This window comes from Mesoplodon mirus (assembly GCF_964341445.2).
Source record: "Mesoplodon mirus genome assembly, chromosome: 19".
NCBI lineage: Eukaryota > Metazoa > Chordata > Mammalia > Artiodactyla > Ziphiidae > Mesoplodon > Mesoplodon mirus.
In genome coordinates, this window is record NC_138995.1 from 14,223,663 (window position 1) to 14,249,782 (window position 26,120).

Here is a 26,120-nt window from a genome sequence, read left to right on the forward strand (position 1 = left end):
TAGAAGAGCTGAAAACTCCCAGAATAGATTTAGGATGAGTAGATTCATGGTGAGATATTATGAAGCATTAAAAGCAAATCTGGGGGATAAAACCATAGCTGAATTAAATATTCAAAGGTAATGACTAAAGAGAAAACTATAACCTTAGCTATGAAGTCTTATTTTTTTCTTTTTCCAGAAAAGATCAAATCATTTAAATTTAGCAGCCTTCAGTATTGCTAGACCTAACTGTTTGGAGAAGCAAAAGTAAGTGAGGGAAGACAGCTAAAATCTTTCTCAGTTAGCTGTGAAATAATTCTGTTGGTGGCACCGTGAGACCATAAGCAAAGCATCACACTGTGGACCTTAATATAAAGCACTGTTAGGAATATCACATCCACATTCGCCATGAAGCCCAGATTCAGATTAAAAATATGAATAAACTGGATATCATCTGTGGCATAAATCTGGATACTTAGTGGTATAAATGATGTGAGTCTAACGCAGGACCTAATTATCAACGAGTTATTAAATATTTTTATGTTAGTACTGATAGGCGTACTATCTGTTTAGAGCAGTGGTTTCAGCAGAAATTGCTAGAATCCACTGTTATGGTAAAGGCAATGCATTTAGGTTGATAGAAACCCACTGGAGCAGTGTCAGCGCTTTTGCCCAATATATTTGATCTGGTTTCTTTTGCTACAGTAGTTTATTTCCTTATAGACATAGACTCACTTTTCTATGTGAATTAGAGGCACTCCCTCCCATTGACACTGGGCATATAAAGCAAACTCTAGATGTGGTCCCAATAACTATTTGACAGTTCAGCTGCTTGGCCACATGTGCTGGAAGGCTGTGCACTTTACCCTGATAGCAGCAAATCCTTGGGAGCGAATGGTGCCACAGTCGGGGGTGATGGTGAATTCCTTTGGTCTCATTACAGGTATTTCATCCTTGTTCCAATATGATTTTTTGTTGTCTGAATACTGCTCACAACTTGAAATGCTTTTATGGCCAACACCATCCCCAGGCACACGCAGTTTGAAGGTCATGGGGACCAAGGAGGTATTATTGAGGGAACATATCAAGGTATGAGGAAACCCTGGAAAAAAAAATGTAAGGTGAGAAATAAAAGCCCCACAAGAGCTTCCCTTTAACTTCAACCTCCCCTTGCGCTGCCAAACCTCCTAAATGAATTGTCTATGCACTTCAACACTACTTGCTTAATTCCAACTCTCCCCAGTATTGTTTTCAGTTGCACAATCAATAAATGCATTTCACTCATTCATTCATTCAGTGAATACTTACTATGCATTTACTATGTAACAACAATAGACATGAAACAAACCCCTCCATCAACATCCAGACCCCTCTCTAGAGGCAGTCTCTATAATCAGTTTGCTGAGTAATATTCTAGAAACACATTGTGCAATTAATTTTCACATAGAAATACAGATTTTTTCCCAAAGGACAGAGTTATATTTGCTCTTTTTATTTGCCAGTGTGTGAAGGGAGAAGCCTCTGCAGTTTTGCCTGCTGTGTGACCCAGAGGCTGCCAAGCCATTATATAATTCATCCTAGACTTGTCTGAGGCTCATGTTCTCAGGGTCGATGACACAAAATAGAATAATAGCCTCTCCTGAGAGAGACTTTACGATCTACTTTTGAGCCAGCCAGAGACTAATACATCGGCTTTCGCCTCCCTTAGACAAAGCTGCTTTTTAATGTTATTTCTAGCCCTCCTACATTCAGTTCAGGGAGACTCATGTTCCTTTCCCAGAGATGTGGATCCTACTTGCCTGGTAAACAATAAACTGAACTCTGATTTTGGATTCCCTAGGTGGCCAATGTATCTGCTACCATTTTCAAAACAAGAATGATCTACACCCGTAAGAGAACAAATATGCATATTTCTACTGGATGTAAACACTTCTCTTTCTATGTTGAACACTACTGTGATAAAATACAATCGGCCTCCTGGAGTAATCACTGCAGTACTGCTGGGGATATTTTGAACCGATCTACTTCACCCCATGTCTGAGCTTTTGTCTACACATTAGGACTGTTGGAAGAAACACATTCATGTCTCCTTTGTGATTCTGCACCTGCCAATCTACTTGGAAGAGATCTTTTATGGAAAAAGAACTGTCTGATTAAGGGCACTTGAAAGATTATTCTTGGAAATTCCAGAGGTATTTCTAGAAAGTCAGTTTCACAATCATGTAATTGCTACATTTGACTTTTCTGAACTTTCCCAACAATGACTCTTGTTTTACCTGACCATTTATGGGATAAATACTATTCAAACATAGGGTGTATTATGGAAGTGGATCCTACAAAGATTCAGACAGGTCTTTCCAAACCATTGCCCAGACTACTTCCCTGAAGCTAGAAGTTTTTCTGAGAATAAAGCCAACTACAATCTCCTAACTAGAACAATTCCTTGTACAACTACTTGTAATATCCCATATTGCTTATCCAGGAGCCTGAAGAAAGGGATATTATTTTATTAAAGCCTGAAGGCTCATTAACACAAATGTTATTCCTAGGTTTCTGGTTGCACCAAATCTGAATTACTACCCTATCTGTAGTCCAACTGAATGCAAGTAATTTACAGCGTAGACCTCTATGCTCCCTTCTTTAGCACCTAGTACCTAAAAAAAAAAAAAAAAACCAACAACACGTATGTGCCTTTTCTTGGAATAATTAACAACATGCTTGGCCAGAATGCCTCAAAGATACAAAGAGACACCTTCATACCTCTCCTGGTACTTAAATAATGATTTAAAAGATGATAGTCTCATTGATTCTCATTCAGTATGTGTATTGTCACCTGACCTGGAAAGCCCCTAAAAAGAAACTAAACTTAAGGAAACTAGGGGCAAAAGATCACAAGGCTGCAAAGGAAAAATTCCATTTCTGACAAAAGGTGGTACATTATTTGGAACATTATCTCTCTACTAAGAATGGACCCTAGCTGAGTGTTAAACTGATTCAGCAATACTCAAGATCAAAAATTAAACTACGATTAAACTGATTCAGCAATACTCAAGACCGAAAATTAAATTACAATTGATAAGACTTTTTGGGATTCGCGGGCTATTTTATTTATTTATTTATTTATTTTTTATTTTTTTAATTTTTTTTTCTTTTTGCGGTACGCGGGCCTCTCACTGTTGTGGCCTCTCCCGTTGCGGAGCACAGGCTCCGGATGCGCAGGCCCAGCGGCCATGGCTCACGGGCCCAGCCGCTCCGCGGCATATGGGATCCTCCCAGACCGGGGCACGAACCCGTATCCCCTGCATCGGCAGGCGGACTCTCAACCACTGCGCCACCAGGGAGGCCCCTCGCGGGCTATTTTAGACAATGGATTCCTAATTTTTCTAGTAAAATAAAAATCTCCACAAAGCAAAGGGAAATGTGTTATCAGAACATTGTGCAAAACAGATGGTACTTCTGTAGCTGTCTACAGAAATAATTCACAATATGGGAGATCAATAAGCACAATTTGCACAATCCATTCTGAACATAAAAAATTCAGACTTAGAAAACAAACATTACCTAAAATTGGGATCCTCTGTTCGTGTTAATGGCCTCTGGCACACCAACTATGACGTGCCCCAAAGTATGAGCTGGTCTTTGACAAAAATCTTATACCACAGGTCCCATCATAAAAGAGATGAGATAATTTCTGAATAAGAGTTGATATGAAAATTTCTCCTCTGTAACTGGGGATGTGGCTGGCTTCTGCCTTACATTCTGCTATCATATTCCAGGAAAACTGTGCAGGGAGTTGTGGGTCTAAATCATACTCCAAAGAACCTTTCAAATACAGATGGGCTGTGCCGAAATTATACAGTTAAAATATGTTGTTGTAATTGTCTGTAAATTCTTGAGATGGATTTGAGCCTTCCTATACAGAAAGGTCGCTGCCATAAATGTGGCTAAGACATTGTACTCTATAACTTTCCCACCTAGGGAATACCAGCCTTACATAGAAGAGTTATAAAGAATCTTACAGTGTGTTAACCATGTGATAAAAAAAAATTCACAATTACAATCCTTGGGAAATGTAGAACACAAAAATAGTATTTTTGATCTTAAACTGGCCAAGTTCTCTGAGGCTCTTGGAGTTCTTTGGTGAAGAGTTTTACCTTTGGTTCTAATGTCCATCAGACCAGGTTAGCTCCCTCTAGAACTCAGACTATTCACCCTAGGAAGTAATAACTAGAAGACCCATGGGATTACAAGTCTTTTATCAATCTGAATCAAGCTTGCTTAATACAGACATAACTAAACATTGTCAAGAACCAGCTCATCTATAAGTTCAAGAAATCTTCCCAAAAAACTCACCCTCAGAAACTCTCCCTCTTTCAACCTCAAAAATCAAAAAAAAATATATCAATTGTCTTCTTTAGAGCCTTCTAACAACTGACCCTGCAGTTAATTAAGAGGTGAGCCTTTGGGTAAAAAGATGCCCAAAGAAACTGAATTACTGGCTGAAGACGTAGAAAATGACTCTTACTGGAGATCTTAAATGGAAGTTTGCTAAAAAAAAAAAAAAAAAAAAAAAAAAACTTCCAGAAATTGATGACCTTCAGCAACAGATTACTATTCCAAGCTCCTGGGAACAAGCAGACTCTACATGAAATAGAAAGACTCTGCTCAAGAGTGATGGAACAAGACTTTGCTACATACCAGGCATTACTGATTCTCATACTTTCCCTTGTATACTTTCCTTCTTTATCATTCTGCCATATTATTCTCTATTTACTTTCAAAAAGTCATAACAACTCTGTTATCCCCTATTGTGTCTCCCTTACTGTTAATGATAATTTATTGGGGTCTAGGCTTTGCCCATGCCTACTATAATATCTTCTGCCAACCTTTCTAAGAACTTTCTATGATCACGACAATTAAGCTTTGGCTCTGACTCTCCACTTTACACTCTCCTAAAGTCAATTTAAATACTTCCCCTTGAGTAAAATACTGCTAGTTCATACCTGGCCATGGAAGAGACAACTATCATGTATATTTTTTGATGCTTATATTTATTTATCCCAACAACTCTAACCTCAAACCCTAACTTCTCTGTCCAAATTATCCAATGGTCAAGTTCACTGAAAGCCTGGAGCCTTCCAAATTCCTTATTCTCATTCAGCAAATTCTTGTGCCTCCTGAAAAATAGTGACTTTGCAGATACTTATCCTGCCCCTTTTGGTCTATCACCTGGCATAATATCAGTTATGACTTGGTCCATTTTATTCTTTGACCAATCTGAGGAGTTATCAAAGCCTCAGTGTTCCTTCAGGGACAATCACCACCCAAATTCTGTAATTTAATTCTCTCATGATACTGTAGCTTCAGTCAAACTAATTAATTATTAGACAAGGCATCCAACATCCAATCAAAACCTTCACAGCCATACTTTACATATTTTAGATGCCAACCAACAGTACTACTACCTCTCACCTACTTTATGGTATTTATAATATCCTAACATCATTGATCCCCACAGACCCTGATGCCAAATCTAGATCTTCATCTCTAAGCAAGTAAATGCCATGTCTCCAACACTAGCCTGTAACAGATGCTTCTTCAGGAATGGGGCTTCTTGCCAATATGGGGACAATACTACCAACTTTAGTTAGCTTAATGTACTCCCCAGCTCTACAACAGTCTCTGAAGACCTCGTTTAACTCCACACAATACATCTGTCATCCTGAAATAACTAAAAAAGTCCTCCAATTTCTGGCTGACTCCTGTAACAGTTGATTTCTCTTTTGAATCTGGAATTAACTATATACACTTCTTAGAGTATAGTTTCAAATAAATAACTCTCCTAAGAACCATGTTTCTTTGTGATAGGAGGCCAATCTACCTGGAGAAATAAGTGATACTTTGTGTTGGAGTCATGAGGACTTTAGTTCCAACTCTGGAATTTGAAAATATAACATAAGACAATTTTGAAAGATGATTACAAAACTGCCCCTAACTTTGGCCATTACAGTGAAGAATCCAGAAGCACAGCAAAGTAGCGTGAATTTACTGAACCCGGTGTTTTGAAAACCTTAGATTTCCTATTGGCAAGAAAAATGGTATGTTTTTATTAACATTTCCTGTCACAATGCAGAGAAGATTAAGGAATCCATATCCAAACTAAAAGAAAACGCAACTTGGGTTTTGAAGGTGGACTCAGGAGGGTAAGTTCTCATATCTCAGACTTGGGAAATCTTGGGTCATGGCTCTGTAGTGTCTTCTAGTCTCTTATATCATAAGAGTCTAGCTGCTGTATCATCAAATAGTTCAGTAAGATATAATACAAAAGGAAAATAAACTATTTCTAATTTTCACCTAAGCTAGTTACCAAAACTTCTAGCTGGACCAACTATGAGGAACAGCTGTTGATTATTATCTCTATAGCGAAAGGAAACTATGAATAAATTACCCAGTGATGGCCTTTCCTGTATCCTTAGGGATAAGAGAGGACCAAACGGAAGACTGTTACTGGAAAAACCTACCTAGCCTTGGAGCATGCATACATGGTTTTACCCACTGTGTGACCCAGAGCTTGCCAATATCAAATACAGCATTTTGAGTAAATCAGTGGCATCTTGGGGATATACATTTGCCATATTCCATGGAAATGTACTATTAGGGGCTTTGATGTTTTAAAATGTTTGGATTCTAGATAAAAGCATTTCAGAGATTCATGGGGTTCAATAATTGGCTTATCATTGGCACAGTATTTACATTAACATGTCAGAGCTGAGCAATAGGGCACATTCTAGACAATAAGTCAGTGGAGATTTCTTGGAGTAACTGATTTGAGGTGCTTACTTTGACTTGTTTTTTCCCTCCAGGGCATAAGACATAGGGCACATCTTCCAAATGTACTTGGACTGGACTTTGTGTTTAAATGCCTGTGGAAGGGTATGCTGCTGTGGGCACCAGGTGCTCAGAGCTCTCCATGGACTCAGTCTGAAGTGTTTGGAGTACACTGCATAGGTCTCTGGGTACACAAACTCCCCTCTTATTGTGCATCAGTCACAGTTACCCTTAAGTTGTAGGTCACTTGCATTTTCCTTCAAAAGAGTCTATCATTCAAATATGCTCTACGAATCTGTAACATCTCTCCAGCCATTTTCACATTCTATATGAACAGACATTCAACTTCATTTATATAGATTTTCCTATGGTATGTGCCTTACCCAATATAATGTAGATCAGGGTGGGAGCATTGTATAAATAAATATATTCTGAGTTTTAGAAACTTTCATAACACCCAAATGTTAAAGCAACTGATAAAGGCATTATGAATCAGCTTTTTCTAGAGAACTATTTTTCCCCAAGTTAGACAGGCCTACTTGAAATGAAGCAAGAGAACTGAAAGTCAAACTGGGAAAGAATAGAGCAAAATGGAAAGAATTATGGAATAAAGATTTAGACTAGGGTTTCTCAATTTTTTTAAAGTCATCACCTCCTAAAAAGAACCACTGTGATAAATTAATTTTATATCGAGTCAAATCAGTTAATTAAATATGATTTAAATTAGACAATTTCTACCTAACAAGAGAAATTAAATCCTAAGGAATAAGATTTTGTTGGGCAGGGTGGAACTTTGAAGAAACACAAACCATTGTTATGTCTAAGTTTTTTCAATACCCAAGAGCCAATTTTTGCCTCTCTGGGGGCAACTCTCAACACCCAAGTTGACAGTATATGATTTAGACAGATCTCAACTGAAATACTAATTCTGCCACCGCTGTGTGAACTTTGGGAGTTATTAAACTCTTCCAATGCTCAGTTCGTCCAACTCTAAAATGGGGACCTTAAAGAGTGCCTTCCCCTAGGATTGTTAAAACGTTTAAATGTAGTACCGCGTGTAATTACTTAGCAGTAATTGGACTACAAGAAAGAACCAATTAATGGGTAATTTTGCTGCCACTGCTGTTATTATCATTTTTATTATTGGGGAAGTTTAGATGGGAGAAAATGGCTCAGGGAAGCAATTGAGTAAAAAGACTATACAAACATACAGAAGAGTCATCAATTTGGAGTGATAAAACACCTGAATTAAACCACCACTGAGCTCACGTTAAACCTGAGAACATCTTTGTGGAAAGGTTGCTGTGTAGTCAAAGTGGCAAATCAGAATCTGCATATAAACAGAATGTTCAGAATGTTAAGACAGTGGAATAAAGCATAAAGCTTTCTGTTATTCCACTGCAGGAAGAGGGGGGACAGCCATGGCCTGACAACTACTAGTATCCAGGAGACATGGCTATAACATTCACCTATAAACTAGGAAACAGCACCAAAATTCTGCAGAGGAAGAACAATTCTAAACCCTCTTAGCTATTACCCACACAAAATGGTAAGAGAAGCTCTTTGTAAACTTTCCTCCTTCCATGTGGAGGGAAAAGTAATTCTTCTCAATTTCTAATTTAAAATGGAAAAGTACTCACCAAAGGAAACATCACCAAAATGCAGAGCAGGAACATTAAAATGGAAGGTAGGTCCAATGACACAGCCTCTGGAAGGAGGAATACAAGTTAAGGGAGTGGAAAGGGAATCCAGTGAATTCAAGGTAACAATCAAGAAGTGGGTAGAGGTAAGTACTGAAAACCATAATTTAGCATTAAATCAATTACAGCATCGTCTAGGACTTAAGGAAACTGTGAGATGATGGTCTATCCCAATGGTTCTGAAAATTCCTTTTCCACTCTCAAACCTTTGGGTTTTAGCAAATGATGCTATGGTTAACTTACCACCATATTGCTATCAGTGATGAGGCACAGACACATCACTAAACTAATGGCACAAAATGTTAATGTGGATGAGACACATATCATGAAAATTTATTAACTCAGGCAAGAAAAAATTATAGGTCTAATCATATAATAGACATCAAAGACTAACAATGATACCAGTATTCCTTGGCCCACACTTTTAAAAAACTGTTTTAATCCAGTTCCTACCACCAACTAGCTGTGATCTTGGCCAATCACTTTACCTCTGTAGGCCTCAGTTTCTTTTCCTAACGTACAAAAGAGAAGACTGGAACAGGTGGCCTTTAAGGACTCTTTAACTGTTGCTGTTCTGTTTCCCTCTCATACAAGGCTCATGATCTTGGAGTGACACTCTAGCTTAAAATAAGCAATAGAGAGATTCTACAGCTTCTAACTGACTTCAGGTGTGGTAGATAGCAAATGGTCCCCAAAGATGTCTATGTGCTAATCCCCACAATCTGTGAATATATTAGGTTACATGGCAAACGGTAATTAAGGTGGCAGAAGGAATTAAGTTTGCTAATTAACTGATCTTAAGATAAGGGGATTAGCCTGAATTATCCAAGTGGGCTCAATGTAATCACAAATGTCTTTAAAATTAGAACACGGGGGCGGGGGCAGAAGAGGAGGTAGGAGTGAGGCAATGTGAGAAGGACTCAACCAGCCTTTGCTGGCTTTGAAGATAGAGGAGGCAGACCATGAGCCAAAGACCATGGGCAGCTTCAAGAAGCTGAACAAGGTTAGGAGATGGATTCTCCCCTAGAGCTTCCAGAAAGAAACACAGCCCTGGCCAACACCTTGATTTTAGCGCAATGAGACCCGTGTTGGACTTTAGATCTATAGAACTGTAAAGTAATAAATCTGTATTGTTTTAAGCTACTATGTTTGTAGTAATTTATTACAGCAGCAATAGAAAACCAATATATCAGATATTTGTTTATTCTTGTCTTTCTCCATGGTCCATGTCCCTAAAATCTCTAGACCAAAGGTAAGAACTGAAATAATTCCCCATCTATGTGCCAAGCTTTTAAAAGTTATAGACACACAAATACCAGAAACCCCACTGAGCATGAGTCTCCTAATTCACCCAGATCCTGATGTTGGTGATGTAGGTGTGTCACACCATGCTGAATGCACTTGGTGCCCTAGTGATACTTTCGGCTGCTAGAGATCTGATTATAATGTGGTGAGAGGCTGTTGAAAGCCTGGGAGGAGAGATGACAACAAAGACTCAATGCACCAAGTTTCAATTCTAAAAGCCTTTCCCAGGACCATCTATTCTATTTCATGCTAATGATCCAAAGTGGTTTCAAAAGGAGCAGCTGGTACCTAGCAAGGAATTAGGATCCAGCTGAGATAAGTCAAAGGAGCCTACAGATTAGATACTTGACTTGTAAAAGAAGTTTTGGCAGGGCCAAAGTAACAAATAGATCAAAAGTGTCTGAAAAGCACAAAAGCCTAAAGAAATAAGAAAGATCACAAAACTGCACAAAGCAGTCATTTAATCAGTGTAGAAGTAGAAAAAAAACCAGAGTTAAATCACATTTATTCAAAGGCACATGTAACTAGGGGAACTGCAGCTGAATACCAACTGGACTTAGATACTGTCACATTCATTCAAACAGGGATCTTGAACATTGGGACAGTCTCTGCCAAGATGGTGCCCTCCACCAATGCAATGGTCTGTTAAAATTAGAATTTTAAAGACTAAGAGAGTGATTGAATTATGATGTTATGTGAAACGGGTTGAATGCGAAACATGCTACAGTTAAACTGTATAAAGTCACATATGTAAAAATAGGAGGGAACAAAACTGTTCATGGGTAATTTAAAAAATCACATTAACTTTACAGTGCTGTTTATCCAACCACTTAAAATACTGTGTCATGCAGCTGGAGAAATCAATAGAAACAGCAACTGTTCTGATCTTTCAAGGCATACTAGCCAAAATTATGTGGTACTAAGGAAAGAAGATTACCCAACAATAAAAGAATAAGAAACAAAATTACAGAATCCACAATATTAACTTTATAGAGACTTCTTGGACCATAAGGCCCAAGAAAGAGTTCCTGGCAAAGTCGTAAGTAAAATCAGTATTACTGTGTGGAGCTGGAAATAAATAATAAATTATACGTGTATTTCACGCTTTATCATTAGACATTTATTTGTGACACTAGATATTTGCCAAGTTTTCAAAATTATTGTTTGTGGTTTGAAGCGCTAGAACACTTTGGACAAATGCAATTTAGACAAGAGTATTTCTCTTAGCAATTTGTGATTAGTTTTAGGATGAACATAAGCATTCTTTCCACAGTCAGACTTTCCTTTCCTTTGAAAGAAACAAGGAATGAACATCCAAAATAAGAAAGTGGCATGGTGTGAATGGTAAGGTGCAAAGGATAAAACAAGAGACTTAACCTCCAGAGAGCACCTGGAGTATTAACTAGTCCAAGTTTACTTGTAAGTTCCTAGGAGATTCCTAAACCCTACTATTCACAGTGGAAAAACCAAGTAGACCCTAACCTATTCAGACATTGCTAGTGACATGCATTACTAGTTTGGGATCTTCAGGAGAAGAGATCAGAGGTTTAAAAAATTCACCCATGAAATGAATGAATTATAGGCTCCTGGAAATTTAAAAAAATAACAGCCTCATTGAAATATAATTCACATGCTATACAATTCAACCATTTAAAGTGTATAAGTCAATGGTTTTTGTATAGTATTCACATATACGTGCAACCACCACCTGGGTTAACTTCAGAACATTCCCATCACCTCAAAAAGAAACCCCATACCCTTTAACTATCACCCTCTATCTCCCACCTCCACTCCTGGCCCTAAGCAACCACTAATCTACTTCCTATCCATATACAGATTTACTCTCTCTGGACATTTCACATAAATGGAATCATACAATATATGGTCTTCTGTGACTGGCTTCTTTCACTTGTCATTGCGTTTTCAAGGTTCATTCATTGTACCATGTTGTAGCATGTACATCCTTTCTTTTTTCATTCCTTTTTATGGTCTTAATAACATTCCATTGTGTGGATAGACCACATTTTGTTTATCCATTCATCAGTTGGTAGACACTTGGATTTTTTGGCTACTATGAATAATGCTGTAATAAACATTCATGTACAAGTTTTTGTATGGATTTATATTCTCATTTTTCTTGGGTATGTATCTAGGAATGGAATTGCTGGGTCATATGGTAACTCAACGTTTACTTGAGAAAACCTGTCAGACTGTTTTCCAAAGTGGCTGTACATTTTACATTCCCATCATCAATGTATGAAGGTTCTGACTTCTCTACATTCTCTCCAACACTTGTTATTTTCCATTTTTTAAATTATAGCCATCCACGTGGGTGTGAAGTTGTATCTCATTATGGTTTCGATTTGTATCTCCCTGATGATTAATGACGTTGAGAGTCTTTTCATGTTATTAATCATTTGTATATCTTCTCTAGAGAAATGTCTGCTCAGATGGTTTGTCCAATTTTTGATTGGTTGCCTTTTTATTACTGAGTGTAAATGTTCTGTATATATCTTAGATATAAGTCCCTTTTCAGATATATGATTTACAAATACTTTCTCCCATATTGTGTTTTGTTTTTTCACTTTCTTAATAGTATCCCTTAAGGCACAAAATTTTAAAATTTTGATCAAGTCTAATTTATTTATTTTTTCTTTGATTGCTTATACTTAGGTGTCATCTTTAAGAAACCTTTGCCTAATCCAAGGTCATGCATATTTGCACTTAATGTTTTATTTAAACAGTTGTATAGTTTTAGTTGTTACATTTGGGTCTTTGGCCCATATTATGTTAATTTTGTATATGGTCTGAGGTTTGGGGGGGGTCCAACTTTATCCTTTTGCATGTGGATATCCAGTTGTTCCAGCAACATCAGTTGAAAAAACTATCCTTTTTCCCATTGAATTGTCTTGATACTCTTGATAAAAATAAATTGACCGTAACTGTGTGAATTTATTTTTGGACTCTCAATTCTATGCCATTGATCTATATTTCTATCTTTATGCCAGTACAACACATTCTTGATAACTGTATCAAAACTATAGTAAGTGTTGAACTGGGAAGTGTAAGTCCTCCAAATTTGTCCTTATTTTTTTTAATTGTTTTGGCTATTCTGGGTTTCTTGCATTTCCATATAAAGTTTAGTATCAGCTCGTCAATTACCACAGAAAGGGCAGCTGAAATTTTGACAGAATCATGTTGAATCTATACATCATTTTGGGAAATACTGCCATCTTAGGTTAATATTAAGTCTTCCAATCCATGAAAACAGATGTCTTTTCACTTATTTAGGTCTTCTTTTAAATTCCTTTCAGTGATGTTCTGTAGTTTTCAATGTACACATCTTACACTTCTTTTGTTAAATTTATTCCCAACTTTATCATTTTTTTGAACCTATTGTAAATGGAATTTTCTTAATTTCATGTTTGAATTTTCATTGCTACTGTCTAGAAATACAATTGATTTTTGTACATTGATTCTATATCCTGCAATTTTTCTGAACTCACTCGTTAGCTCTATAGTTTTTTGGTGGATTCTTCAGGATATTCTATATATAATATCATGTCATCTGCAAAGAGAGATAGTTTTACTTCTTCCTTTCCAACCTGAATGCCTTTTATTTCTTTTTCTTGCCTAATTGCCTTGGATAGAACCTCCAGTACAATGTTGAGCAGAAACAACTTTCAGTTTTATTAATTTTCTCTATTGTTTTTATTTCATTAATTTCCACTCTAATCTTTATTACTTCCTTCCTTGTGCTTGCTTTGGATTTAGTTAGCTCTTCTTTTTCAAGTTTCTTAAGGTAGCAATTTAGGTTATTGATTTGAAATCTTTCTTCTTTTTAAATACAGGCACTTACAGCTATCAGTTTCCCTCTAAGTGCTACTTTTACCACATCTCATAAGTTTTGGTATATTGTGTCTTGTTTTCATTTATCTCAAAGTATTTTAAAATTTCTGTTGTAATTTCTTCTTTAACCTATTGGTAATTTAGGAGTGTTTTTTAATTTCCACATATTTGTAAATTCTCCAGATTTCCTTCTATTTTTGATTTTTCATTCATTTCTTTCTAGTTGAAGAACACACTCTCTATGATTCAAATTATTTAAAATTTATTGAGACTTGTTTTATGGCTTAACACATGGTGTATTCTGGAAAATGTTCCAAGTGCACTTGTTGGGTTCTACAGGTATCTGTTAGGTCCAGTTAGTTTATGGTATTGTTCAGCTCTTCTATTTCCTTTATGATGTTCTGCCTAGTTGTTCTATCCATTATTGAAAGTAGGGTAGTGACATCTCCAGCTACTACTGTTCAATTACCTATTTCTCTCTTCAGTTCTATAAACTTTTGCTTCATGTATTTTGGGGCTCTGCTGTTAAGTGCACCGATGTTTATAATTGTTATATCTTCTTGATGGACTGTTATTGTAAAATGTTCTTCTTTGCCTTTATAACAATTTTTGTTCTAAAGTTTATTTAGATATTGGTATAGCCACTCCAGCTTTCTTTTGGTTAGTGTTTGCAGGGTATCTTTTTCCATCCGTTTAAAAAAGTTTGAACCTATTCATACTTTCAGATCTAAAGTGCATCTCTTGTAGACAGCATATAGTCAAATCATATTTTGTATGTGTGTTTCTGCTAATCTCTGCCTTTTAATTTAATTGTGAAATATATTTATAGTTAATATAACTAATGATAAGTTAGGATTCCTTCTTCCTTTTCTCTGTTTGTTTTCTACATGTCTTAATGTTTTCTCAGTTCCTCTATTCTTTCACTATTGCCTTCCTTTGAGTTAAATGGATATTTTCTAGTATAGCCTTTTAATTCCCTTGTCATCTCTTTTACTATATTTTTAGTTAGTTTAGGAAATAATTTAGGAAATGGGCAATCACATCCTGGATGTGGATAAATAATTCACAGAGTCACAGGGTAAGACAATAGGATTCATGCAACAGGAATGTCTACCAAACCCAAATTCACCAGTCACTGCACCTAATATACAACCTTGCAGGTAGGAGGTGCTCATTAGAGTTTATTAAACAAATATCAAAAATACATGTTTTTTTTTTTTCTAAATAGAGTAGCAATGTGCGCATGTTGATAGTTAGATACAACATTAATTATTAGGCTAAACTTAAAATGTGGAATGACTGGATAAAATTGGGATGGGCTTTTTTATCCAACTTGAAGGACAGTTAGCCTGTCTCAGCCAGCAGTTTGATTTTTCTTTGTCTGCATGAAAAGTAAAATTATGGTCCTTTAACATCCTATTCTTTCTTGCCTATAGATAGGACTATTTTCCTTTTATCTTAAATGTTTATTAGAGCAGAGTTTTAAGATTTTTATCTTTCCCACTTTTGTATGGAAGCCTATGATGCTGGATATTGCGGAGGGTACTCATGATTCTGAACAATATTTCCTGGTGCCAAGAAGTCAGAAAGCCTTGATTCAGTTGGGGGCTTTCAAGAGCTGATCTTCTGGAACTTAACAAGGGGGCTAAGGGGCCAGATGATCTCTGAATGATAGACAAGGTTGCACTTGCAAGTTTGCTCTTCCTGCTTCTCCAGATAACTACCTCCACTGTTTGTCATGAGATGTGAATTGTTATGGAGGTGGGAGGTAGGTTAAAGTTTATATAATGGGAAAAAGTACTCCTGTTCTCATATTCTGCACATCCCTGAAGGAGGTAAATCTTGGGCCAGGATAAGCATGATACATCTTCTTAAGAGTCAATGTTATTCAAATATCTGGAAAGCTACTCCAATTTTTTCTTTTAGCACAAACACAGATGCATTATGGAAAAGAATGTAAATGCATTGTGAATGTTTCAGATAAGTCTTGAGATCTTTTTAAAGAGTTTGTGACTGTGGTAGGCTGTCTTAGCCACGCTACAGAACACCTGAGGCATATGCACTCACTCTCCTTACTTGTTAGGGGTTGTACTCATTTGCTAGGACTGTCATAAAGTATCAGAGACTCGGTGGCTTAAACAACAGAAATTTATTTCCTCACAGTTCTGTAGGCTGGAAGTCCAAGATCAATGTGTTGGCAGGGTTGGCTTCTTCTGAGGAACTCCCTCCTTAGCTTGTAGATGGGTACCTTTGCCCCATGTCTTCCCACAGTCTTTTCCTGTTTGTGTATCTGTCCTAATGTCCTCTTCTTACAAGGACACCATTCTTATTAGATTAGGGCCCACCCATATGACCTCATTTTACCTTAATTACTTCTTTAAAAGTCTTATCTCCAAATGCAGTCACATTCTGAAGCACTGAGTGTTAGGACTTCAACATATGAATTTTGGGAGGATGTAATTCACCCTAGAACAGAGATGCTTAGGTGGAAGAATTGAGAAGAAATGGTAATTGCCTTGGAGTCAATCTTAAGATTCTAAATTTCCAGGAGATATCACAAGATCAATAAGTTTTCCCAGGACCCTTCAGGCCTAGGAAATATGTCTGTCTCTTTTCTATGTTACCTCCAGGCCACAAGGGAGACCTCAGCTGTAGATGGAGTGAGGTCCTGCTAGGCTACTGAACCATAATAAGAGAGACTACCATGGTAATGAACAACCTGTTGCTGTGGGAATCTAAATAGAATCTGCAATCTATTCTCAAGATATGATCTTTTTAAGCACCAGGAACTAAAGTTATAGATCTGCCCAGTGGGTTGGTCACAGAGAACTTCTTTCTAAAACCTGAGGACAAACAAAGCAGCTAGAGAAGCCATCAAAAGACGTCTAGCACAAAAGCTCCAAGTGTCTAGCCTTGACTGACTGACACTATAAGTAGACTTTTATAATTCCTGGAGACATTAAAGGTTAAGAGCACTTAAAGAATTTCCTTAAAATAAAAACAAGAGATGCAGGTTTAGAGAAACTGATAACAGTTAGAGCTTAATTATAAGAGATAATTTTATCCAGGTGTTAATAACCTACTTTCCCTAAACATACTAAAACAGAGAGTAAGTAGAAACTAATATAGTGTTTAAGTTCTTATTCTATAAGGTTAGAGCTTACAGAAAAACTAGATTCCAAAATACCATCTGCATCCATACTACAGTAATAAGTTAAACATGTTCACTAGAGAAATACTGGTGGAAATTTAAAACACTCCACTATGTTGATGTGGTCATATCAACAAAGACAGTTATGGACATTCAAGACATGATCTAGTTTTGTTTTTTTAAAGTAAGTTTATGAAAGGATTTTATTTTTACATTTTACTTCTGTGCCTGGATTTTAAAAAGTAAACAGTAGGGAATCAAATTGTTGCTACTTTCAGACAGGTATCAATATTGTTAACAAAAAAATAAATAAATATTTTGGCAACCTAGTAATTCTCCATTAATGTGTAAAGTGCTCTAGTTTTGAAGTTTAAGAAAGCATTAGGTAAAAACTTCAGTTTCCACATTACCTGTAGAAGTAACTTACATAATGGTCAATTTCACAGGCTCTGGTGATCCATTGACATTGACCAGGAACTCTTCTTCAAAGTGTCCCAGGATGGAAGAACTGAAGGAGATCTGGACAGCCTGGACTCCACTTGGTTCGATGATGCCTTCCTTGGGACTGAAAACAAAGCAGGTCCCCATAGCCGAAGTTGGACGGATCACGTTGAAGAGGGCATCAATGCTGCCTTTGTTGGATAGTACTGCCTATATCAAAAGACAAGAATGAAAAGGTAGGCAATGGGCCTCCGATTTATTTTCATATAAGCACCAACACAGAAACAGCTGCAGGAAGTAGAACCACAGAAAAACTCCAGGGGAAAAATAAGCAGTCTTCTGTCTTGAATGTTTGAAGACAGGAATCCCAAGACAGAAAGTAATTTTGTGTTTTTATCTCCTCTTTAAAATAGAATTAGTCATATGCATTATATTCATGCTATAAAGATTGATCATAATCACATCTATTGAAGAAGAACCTTAAAAGACCTTTTTTAAAATTCTATCTCTGAAGTAACCAAGGGAAGGTAGGTCTTTCTCTTATACACATGAGAAGGCTGGGATTAAGTGGCATGCTGAAAAATAAAAAGCAAGTTAGAATAGAGGATCAAGAAATATCTAAGCCTATGTTTATAACATAGCTTGAAGAATGTAGAAAGAGCTATTATTGTGGATTCCAGATTGCAAGGATTCTCTTTGTTGTACCATTAGATTTCATCCTATTGTGATATTTTCATCTCAAACTGTAATGGATGGATAACTGTTTTGGGATACTTATGTAAGCCATTGTTTTACTACAGAAAAGTTTTTTTTTTTTATAACAAATTTAATCAGTTATACATATACATATGTTTCCATATCCCCTCCCTTTTGCGTCTCCCTCCCACCCTCCCTATCCCACCCCTCCAGGCGGTCACAAAGCACCGAGCTGATCTCCCTGTGCTATGCGGCTGCTTCCCACTAGCTATCTACCTTACGTTTGGTAGTGTATATATGTCCATGCCGCTCTCTCACTTTGTCACAGCTTACCCTTCCCCCTCCCCATATCCTCAAGTCCATTCTCTAGTAGGTCTGTGTCTTTATTCCTGTCTTACCCCTATGTTCTTCATGACATTTTTTTTCCTTAAATTCCATATATATGTGTTAGCATACAGTATTTGTCTTTCTCTTTCTGACTTACTTCACTCTGTATGACAGACTCTAGGTCTATCCACCTCATTACAAATAGCTCGATTTCATTTCTTTTTATGGCTGAGTAATATTCCATTGTATATATGTGCCACATCTTCTTTATCCATTCATCCGATGATGGACACTTAGGTTGTTTCCATCTCCGGGCTATTGTAAATAGGGCTGCTATGAAATGTACAGTGGAGAAAGGACAGTCTCTTCAATAAGTGGTGCTGGGAAAACTGGATAGGGACATGTAAAAGTATGAGACTAGATCACTCCCTAACACCATACACAAAAATAAGCTCAAAATGGATTAAAGACCTAAATGTAAGGCCAGACACTATCAAACTCTTAGAGGAAAACATAGGCAGAACACTCTATGACATAAATCACAGCAAGATCCTTTTTGACCCACCTCCTAGAGAAATGGAAATAAAGACAAAAATAAACACATGGGACCTAATGAAACTTAAAAGCTTTTGCACAGCAAAGGAAACCATAAACAAGACCAAAAGACAACCCTCAGAATGGGAGAAAATATTTGCAAATGAAGCAACTCACAAAGGATTAATCTCCAAAATTTATAAGCAGCTCATGCAGCTCAATAACAAAAAAACAAACAACCCAATCCAAAAATGGGCAGAAGACCTAAATAGACATTTCTCCACAGAAGATATACAGACTGCCAACAAATACATGAAAGGATGCTCAACATCTTTACTCATTAGAGAAATGCAAATCAGAAAAGTTTTTTGTTCATTTCTCTGGTTTTGGGTTTTTTTTTTTTTTTTTTTTTTTTTTTTTGGCTGCGCAGTGCTGTGTGAGGCATCTTAATTCCCCGGCCAGAGATGGAATGCGTGTCCCCCCGACAGTGGAAGCATGGAGTCTTAACCACTGGACCGCCAGGGAGCTCCAATGCAGAAAAGTTTTATTCCTATATACTAATGTTCTGGAAACAAGTCATTGCCCATATTTGATTGCACATGAGGTGTGTGTACAAAGCTCATGCCTGGCATTCAGAGGCCTCCACAGGTGACTCCGTCTACCACTCCCACTGTCACTTTCCACAAGTCCGTCCATGAACTTGTACTATAGCCACACAGTCCTATTCCTCGGCTTCTAGAACACAATCTCTATTCCTTGCCAATGCTTACACCTGAATAGGTGGACAGTCATTCTCTCTACTTAGAAAGTGCCTTCAACCTACATCAAGGCACTGGAGGAAAAAAAGAGGAGATGATGAAGAAAGATTCAGAAAAGTATGGGGGGCATGGCAGGAACCGAGAAAGCCAAGAGAGAACTTCCAAAAGGGGTTGAATGGGGATAGAGATTAAGGAGAATAAGCTTTGAGAAAATTCTACAGATTTAGAATTTTTAATTAGAGGCCACCCCTGCCCTTGAAGAAGAAAGTAATCTGAATAGAGTGTGACTGTAGAATCCAGAGTACAAATGTTTAGGGAGCGAGTAGGTGCAGAGGAAATAGTGGTTGACTATTCTAGATTCCTGTTTTGAGAACATTAGTGGTAAAAAAGAGAAAATGAGGGTGGCAAAGCTGCAGGAAGGTATGGTAGGTGAGACCTAGTCTACTTATACTGTTAAATGAGATAATGCACACTTAAGGCCCAGCCTAGATGTTTCTCTCTGTAATAAGAAAAGGAGACTAGGTAACCAAGGTAATAGGGTCTGGGTGGATGTAGGGGATCCACTAGATCAGGGTGCCTCCTCAGGAGCAGAGAAGAAGGAATCAAGAGCATAAGTAGGATACAGTCAGGGGCTCTTGCAAAGGAAGACAACCACTCCTGCCAAGAGAAGATGGATGATGTACCAAAAGAGGTACATAACTAAGTGTTACTTGATATGTTGTTCATCTTTTTACATTTATTTCCCATCTCCCTCATCCTATGTTCCCTGGTCATAGGAGTTACGCTTCATCCTTTATTCCTTTTAAGAACACCACGTAGAAAAGTAATTATGACCAGGGTCTCAGAAGCCAAATGCCTGGGTTCAAATCCCAGCTTTTCCACTGACTTGACTAGCCGTGTGACCTTGCAGAACCTGCTTGGCTTCTCTGTGCCCGTTTCCCCATCTGTAAAATGTAAGTATTACTGAGAAACCAGGGAACCCGGGCAACAGCCGTAGTTGCCACCTGGGGCCAAGCACCACAGTGCATCTTGTTCGCCGTGTAGCTGACAGGGTCTTGGTGCTCCGGCTGGGTGTCAGGCCTGTGCCTCTAAGATGGGAGAGCTGAGTTCAGGATACTGGTCCACCAGAAAGCTCCCAGCTCCACAAAATATCAAACAGCAAAAGCTCTTCCAGAGATCTCCATCTCAATGCTAAGACCCAACTCCACTCAACGACCAGCAAGCTACAGTGCTGGACAACCTATGCCAAACAACTAGCAAGGCAGGAACACAACCCCAACCATTAAGAGAGAGGCTGCCTAAAATCATAATAAGGGCAGACACCCCAAAACACACCACCAGATGTGGTCCTGCCCACCAGAAAGACAAGATCCAGCCTCATCGACCAGAATACAGGCGCAAGTCCCCTGCACCAGGAAGCCTACACAACCCACTGAACCAACCTTAGCCACTGGGGGTAGACACCAAAAACAACGGGAACTACGAACCTGCAGCCTGCAAAAAGGAGACCCCAAACACAGTAAGTTAAGCAAAATGAGAAGACACAGAAGTACACTGCATATGAAGGAGCAAGGTAAAAACCCACCAGACCAAACAAATGAAGAGGAAATAGGCAGTCGACCTGAAAAAGAATTCAGAGTAATGATGGTAAAGATGATCCAAAATCTTGGAAATAGAATGGAGAAAACACAAGAAACGTTTAACAAGGAACTAGAAGAACTAAAGAGCAAACAAACAATGATGAGCAACACAGTAAATGAAATTAAAAATTCTCTAGAAGGACTCAATAGCAGAATAACTGAGGCAGAAGAACAGATAAGTGACCTGGAATATAAAATAGTGGAAATAACTACCACAGAGCAGAATAAAGAAAAAAGAATGAAAAGAATTGAGGACAGTCTCAGAGACCTCTGGGACAACATTAAATGCATCAACATTCGAATTATAGGGGTCCCAGAAGAAGAAGAGAAAAAGAAAGGGACTGAGAAAACATTTGAAGAGATTATAATTGAAAACCTCCTTAATATGGGAAAGGAACTAGTCCATCAAGACCAGGAAGCACAGAGAGTCCCATACAGGAAAAATCCAAGGAGAAACACACCAAGACACATATTAATCAAACTATCCAAAATTAAATACAAAGAAAAAATATTAAAAGCAGCAAGGGAAAAACAACAAATAACATACAAGGGAATCCCTATAAGGTTAACAGCTGATCTTTCAGCAGAAACTCTGCAAGCCAGAAGGGAGTAGCAGGACATATTTAAAGTGATGAAAGGGAAAAACCTACAACCAATATTACTCTACCCAACAAGGATCTCATGCAGATTTGACGGAGATTTTAAAACCTTTACAGACAAGCAAAAGCTAAGAGAATTCAGCACCACTAAACCAGCTTTACAACAAATGCTAAAGGAACTTCTCTAGGCAGGAAACACAAGAGAAGGAAAAGACCTACAATAACAAACCCAGAACAATTAAGAAAATGGTACTAGGAACATACATATCAATAAAAACCTTAAATGTAAAAGGATTAAATGCTCCAGCCAAAACACACAGACTGGCTGAATGGATACAAAAACAAGACCCGTATATATGCTGTCTACAAGAGACCCACTTCAGACCTAGAGACACATACAGACTGAAAGTGAGGGGATGGAAAAAGATATTCCATGCAAATGGAAATCAAAAGAAAGCTGGAGTAGCAATTCTCATATCAGACAAAATAGACTTTAAAATAAAGGCTATTACAAGAGACAAAGAAGGACACTACTGAATGTTCAAGGGATCAATCCAAGAAGATGTAACAACTGTAAATATTTATGCACCCAACATAGGAGCACCTCAATACATAAGGCAAATGCTAACAACCATGAAAGGGGAAATCAACAATAACACAATCATAGTAGGGGACTTTTAACACCCCACTTTCAACAATGGACAGATCATCCAAATTGAAAATAAATAAGGAAACACAAGTTTTAAATGATACATTAAACAAGATGGACTTAATTGATATTTATAGGACATTCCATTCCAAAACAACAGAATACAGTTTCTTCTCAAGTGCTCATGGAACATTCTCCAGGATAGATCATATCTTGGGTCACAAATCAAGGCCTGGTAAATTTAAGAAAAGTGAAATCATATCAAGTATCATTTCTGACCAAAATGCTGTGAGACTAGATACCAATTACAGGAAAAAAATCTGTAAAAAAATACAAACACATGGAGGCTAAAAAATACACTACTAAATAACCAAGAGATCACTAAAGAAATCAAAGAGGAAATAAAAAAATACCTAGGAAGAAATGACAATGGAAACACAACGACCCAAGACCTATGGGATACAGCAAAAGCAGTTCTAAAAGGGAAGTTTATAGCAATACAATCCTACCTCAAGAAACAAGAAACATCTCAAACAACCTAACCTTACACCTAAAGCAATTAGAGAAATAAGAACAAAAAAGCTCCAAAGTTAGCAGAAGGAAAGAAATCATAAAGATCAGATCAGAAATAAATGAAAAAGAAATGAAGGACATAATAGCAAAGATCAATAAAACTAAAAGCTGGTTCTTTGAGAAGATAAACAAAATTGATAAACCATTAGCCAGACGCATCAAGAAAAAAGGGAGAAGACTCAAATCAACAGAATTAGAAATGAAAAAGGAGAAGCAACAACTGACACTGCAGAAATACAAAGGATCATGAGAGGTTACTACAAGCAACTATATGCCAATAAAATGGACAACCTGGAAGAAATGGACAAATTCTTAAATAAGCACAACCTTCCGAGACTGAACCAGGAAGATATAGAAAATATAAACAGACCAAACACAAGCACTGAAATTGAGACTGTGATTAAAAATCTTCCAACAAACAAAAGCCCAGGACCAGATGGCTTCACAGGCGAATTCTAGCAAACATTTATAGAAGAGTTAACACCTCTCCATCTCAACTTCTTCCAAAATATAGCAGGGTGAAGAACACTCCAAACTCATTCTACGAGGCCACCATCACCCTGATGACAAAACCAGATAAAGATGTCACAAAGAAAGAAAACTACAGGCCAATATCACTGATGAACACAGATGCAAGAATCCTCAACAAAATACTAGCAAACAGAATCCAGCAGCACACGAAAAGGATCATACACCATGATCAACTGGGGTTTATCCCAGGATGCAAGGATTCTTTAATATATGCAAATCAATCAAAGTGATACACCAAGTTAACAAACTGAAGGATAAAAACCATATGATCACCTCAATAGATGCAGAGAAAGCTTTCGACAAAATTCAACACTGATTTATGATAAAAACCCTCCACAAAGTAGGCATAGAGGGAACTTACCTCAACATAATAAAGGCCATATATGACAAACCCACAGCCAACACTGTTCTCAATGGTGAATAACTGAAACCATTTCCACTAAGATCAGGAACAAGACAAGGTTGCCCACTCTCACCACTATTATTCAACATAGTTTTGGAAGTTTTAGCCACAGCAAGCAGAGAAGAAAAAGAAATAAAAGCAATCCAAATCGGAAAAGAAGAAGTAAAGCTGTTACTGTTTGCAGATGACATGATACTATACATAGAAAATCCTAAAGACACTACTAGAAAACTACTAGAGCTAATCAACAAAATTGGTAAAGTAGCAGGATACAAAACGAATGCACAGAAATCTCTTGCATTCCTATACACCAAAGATGAAAAATCTGAAAGAGAAACTATGGAAACACTCCCACTTACCACTGCAACAAAAAGAATAAAATACCTAGGAATAAACCTACCTAAGGAGACAAAAGACCTGTATGCAGAAAACTATAAGACACTGATGAAAGAAATTAAAGATGATACAAACAGATGGAGAGATACACCATGTTCCTGGATTGGAAGAATCAACACTGTGAAAATGACTATACTACCCAAAGCAATCTACAGATTCAATGCAATCCCTATCAAACTACCAATGGCATTTTTCACAGAACTAGAACAAAAAATTTCACAATTTGTATGGAAACACAAAAGACCCCGAATAGCCAAAGCAATCTTCAGAAAGGAAAATGGAGCTGGAGGAATCAGCTTCCCTGACTTCAGACTATACTACAAAGCTACAGTAATCAAGACAGTATGGTACAGGCACAAAAACAGAAATATAGATCAATGGAACAGGATAGAAAGCCCAGAGATAAACCGACACACATATGGTCACCGTATCTTTGATAAAGGAGGCAAGAATACACAATGGAGAAAAGACAGCCTCTTCAATAAGTGGTGCTGGGAAAACTGGACAGCTACATGTAAAAGAATGAAATTAGAACACTCCCTAACACCATACACAAAAATAAACTCAAAATGCATTAGAGACCTAAATGTAAGGCGAGACACTATAAAACTCTTAGAGGAAAACATCAGCAGAACACTCTATGACATAAATCACAGCAAGATCCTTTTTGACCCACCTCCTAGAGAAATGGATATAAAAACAAAAATAAATAAATGGGACCTAATGAAACTTAAAAGCTTTTGCACAGCAAAGGAAACCATAAACAAGATGAAAAGACAACCCTCAGAATGGGAGAAAATATTTGCAAATGAAGCAACTGACAAAGTATTAATCTCCAAAATTTACAAGCAGCTCATGATTCTCAATATCAAAAAAACAAACAACCTAATCCAAAAAATGGGCAGAAGACCTAAATAGACATTTCTCCAAAGGAGATATACAGATTGTCAACAAACACATGAAAGAATGCTCAACATCACTAATCATCAGAGAAATGCAAATCAAAACTACAATAAGGTATCACCTCACACCAGTCAGAATGGCCATCATCAAAAAATCTACAAACAATAAAGTCTGGAGAGGGTGTGGAATAAGGGAACCCTCTTGCACCGTTGGTGGGAATGTAAATTGATATGGCCACTATGGAGAACAGTATGGAGGTTCCTTAAAAAACTAAAAATAGAATGTTCAGAAGTCAGAAAGAGAAAAACAAATACTGTATGCTAACACATATATATGGAATCAAAAAAAAATGTTCTGAAGAACCTAGGGGCAGGACAGGAATAAAGACACAGATGTAGAGAATGGACTTGAGGACACGGGGAGGGGGAAGGGTAAGCTGGGACGAAGTAAGAGAGTGGCATGGACATATATACACTATCAAATGTAAAATAGATAGCTAGTGGGAACAGCCACATAGCACAGGGAGATCAGCTCGGTGCTTTGTGACCATCTAGAGGGGTGGGATAGGGAGAGTGGGAGGGAGACGCAAGAGGGAGGAGATATGGGGATATATGTATATGTACAGCTGATTCCCTTTGTTATGAAGCAGAAACTAACACACCATTGTAAAGCAATTATACTGCAATAAAGATGTTTAAAAAAATGTTAAGTATTACTAACTTCTCAGATTACTGTGAAAATGACATTTATTAAATTGCATAACTTTTAGAATAGTCCATGGCAAAGACTGCTCATAAAAGACAGTGATTGCTATTTATGTCCCCAGTGCTAGGCAGAATGCATTTAAGATTTACCTGT

At 37.5% G+C, this 26,120-nt stretch overlaps 1 protein-coding gene across 1 annotated transcript in view; it reads right to left on the reverse strand.

Moving 5' to 3' along the window:
- Positions 1-26,120, reverse strand: part of HYDIN (HYDIN axonemal central pair apparatus protein) — a 437,603-nt gene that overhangs the window by 236,012 nt on the left and 175,471 nt on the right. Inside the window, exons 12-14 of the mRNA XM_082606776.1 lie at positions 17,240-17,463; positions 8,448-8,515; positions 846-1,081 (exon numbers count right to left, since the gene is read on the reverse strand). Of these exons, the coding sequence (XP_082462902.1) occupies positions 846-1,081; positions 8,448-8,515; positions 17,240-17,463 (528 nt within the window). The remainder of the gene's footprint in view (positions 1-845; positions 1,082-8,447; positions 8,516-17,239; positions 17,464-26,120) is intronic.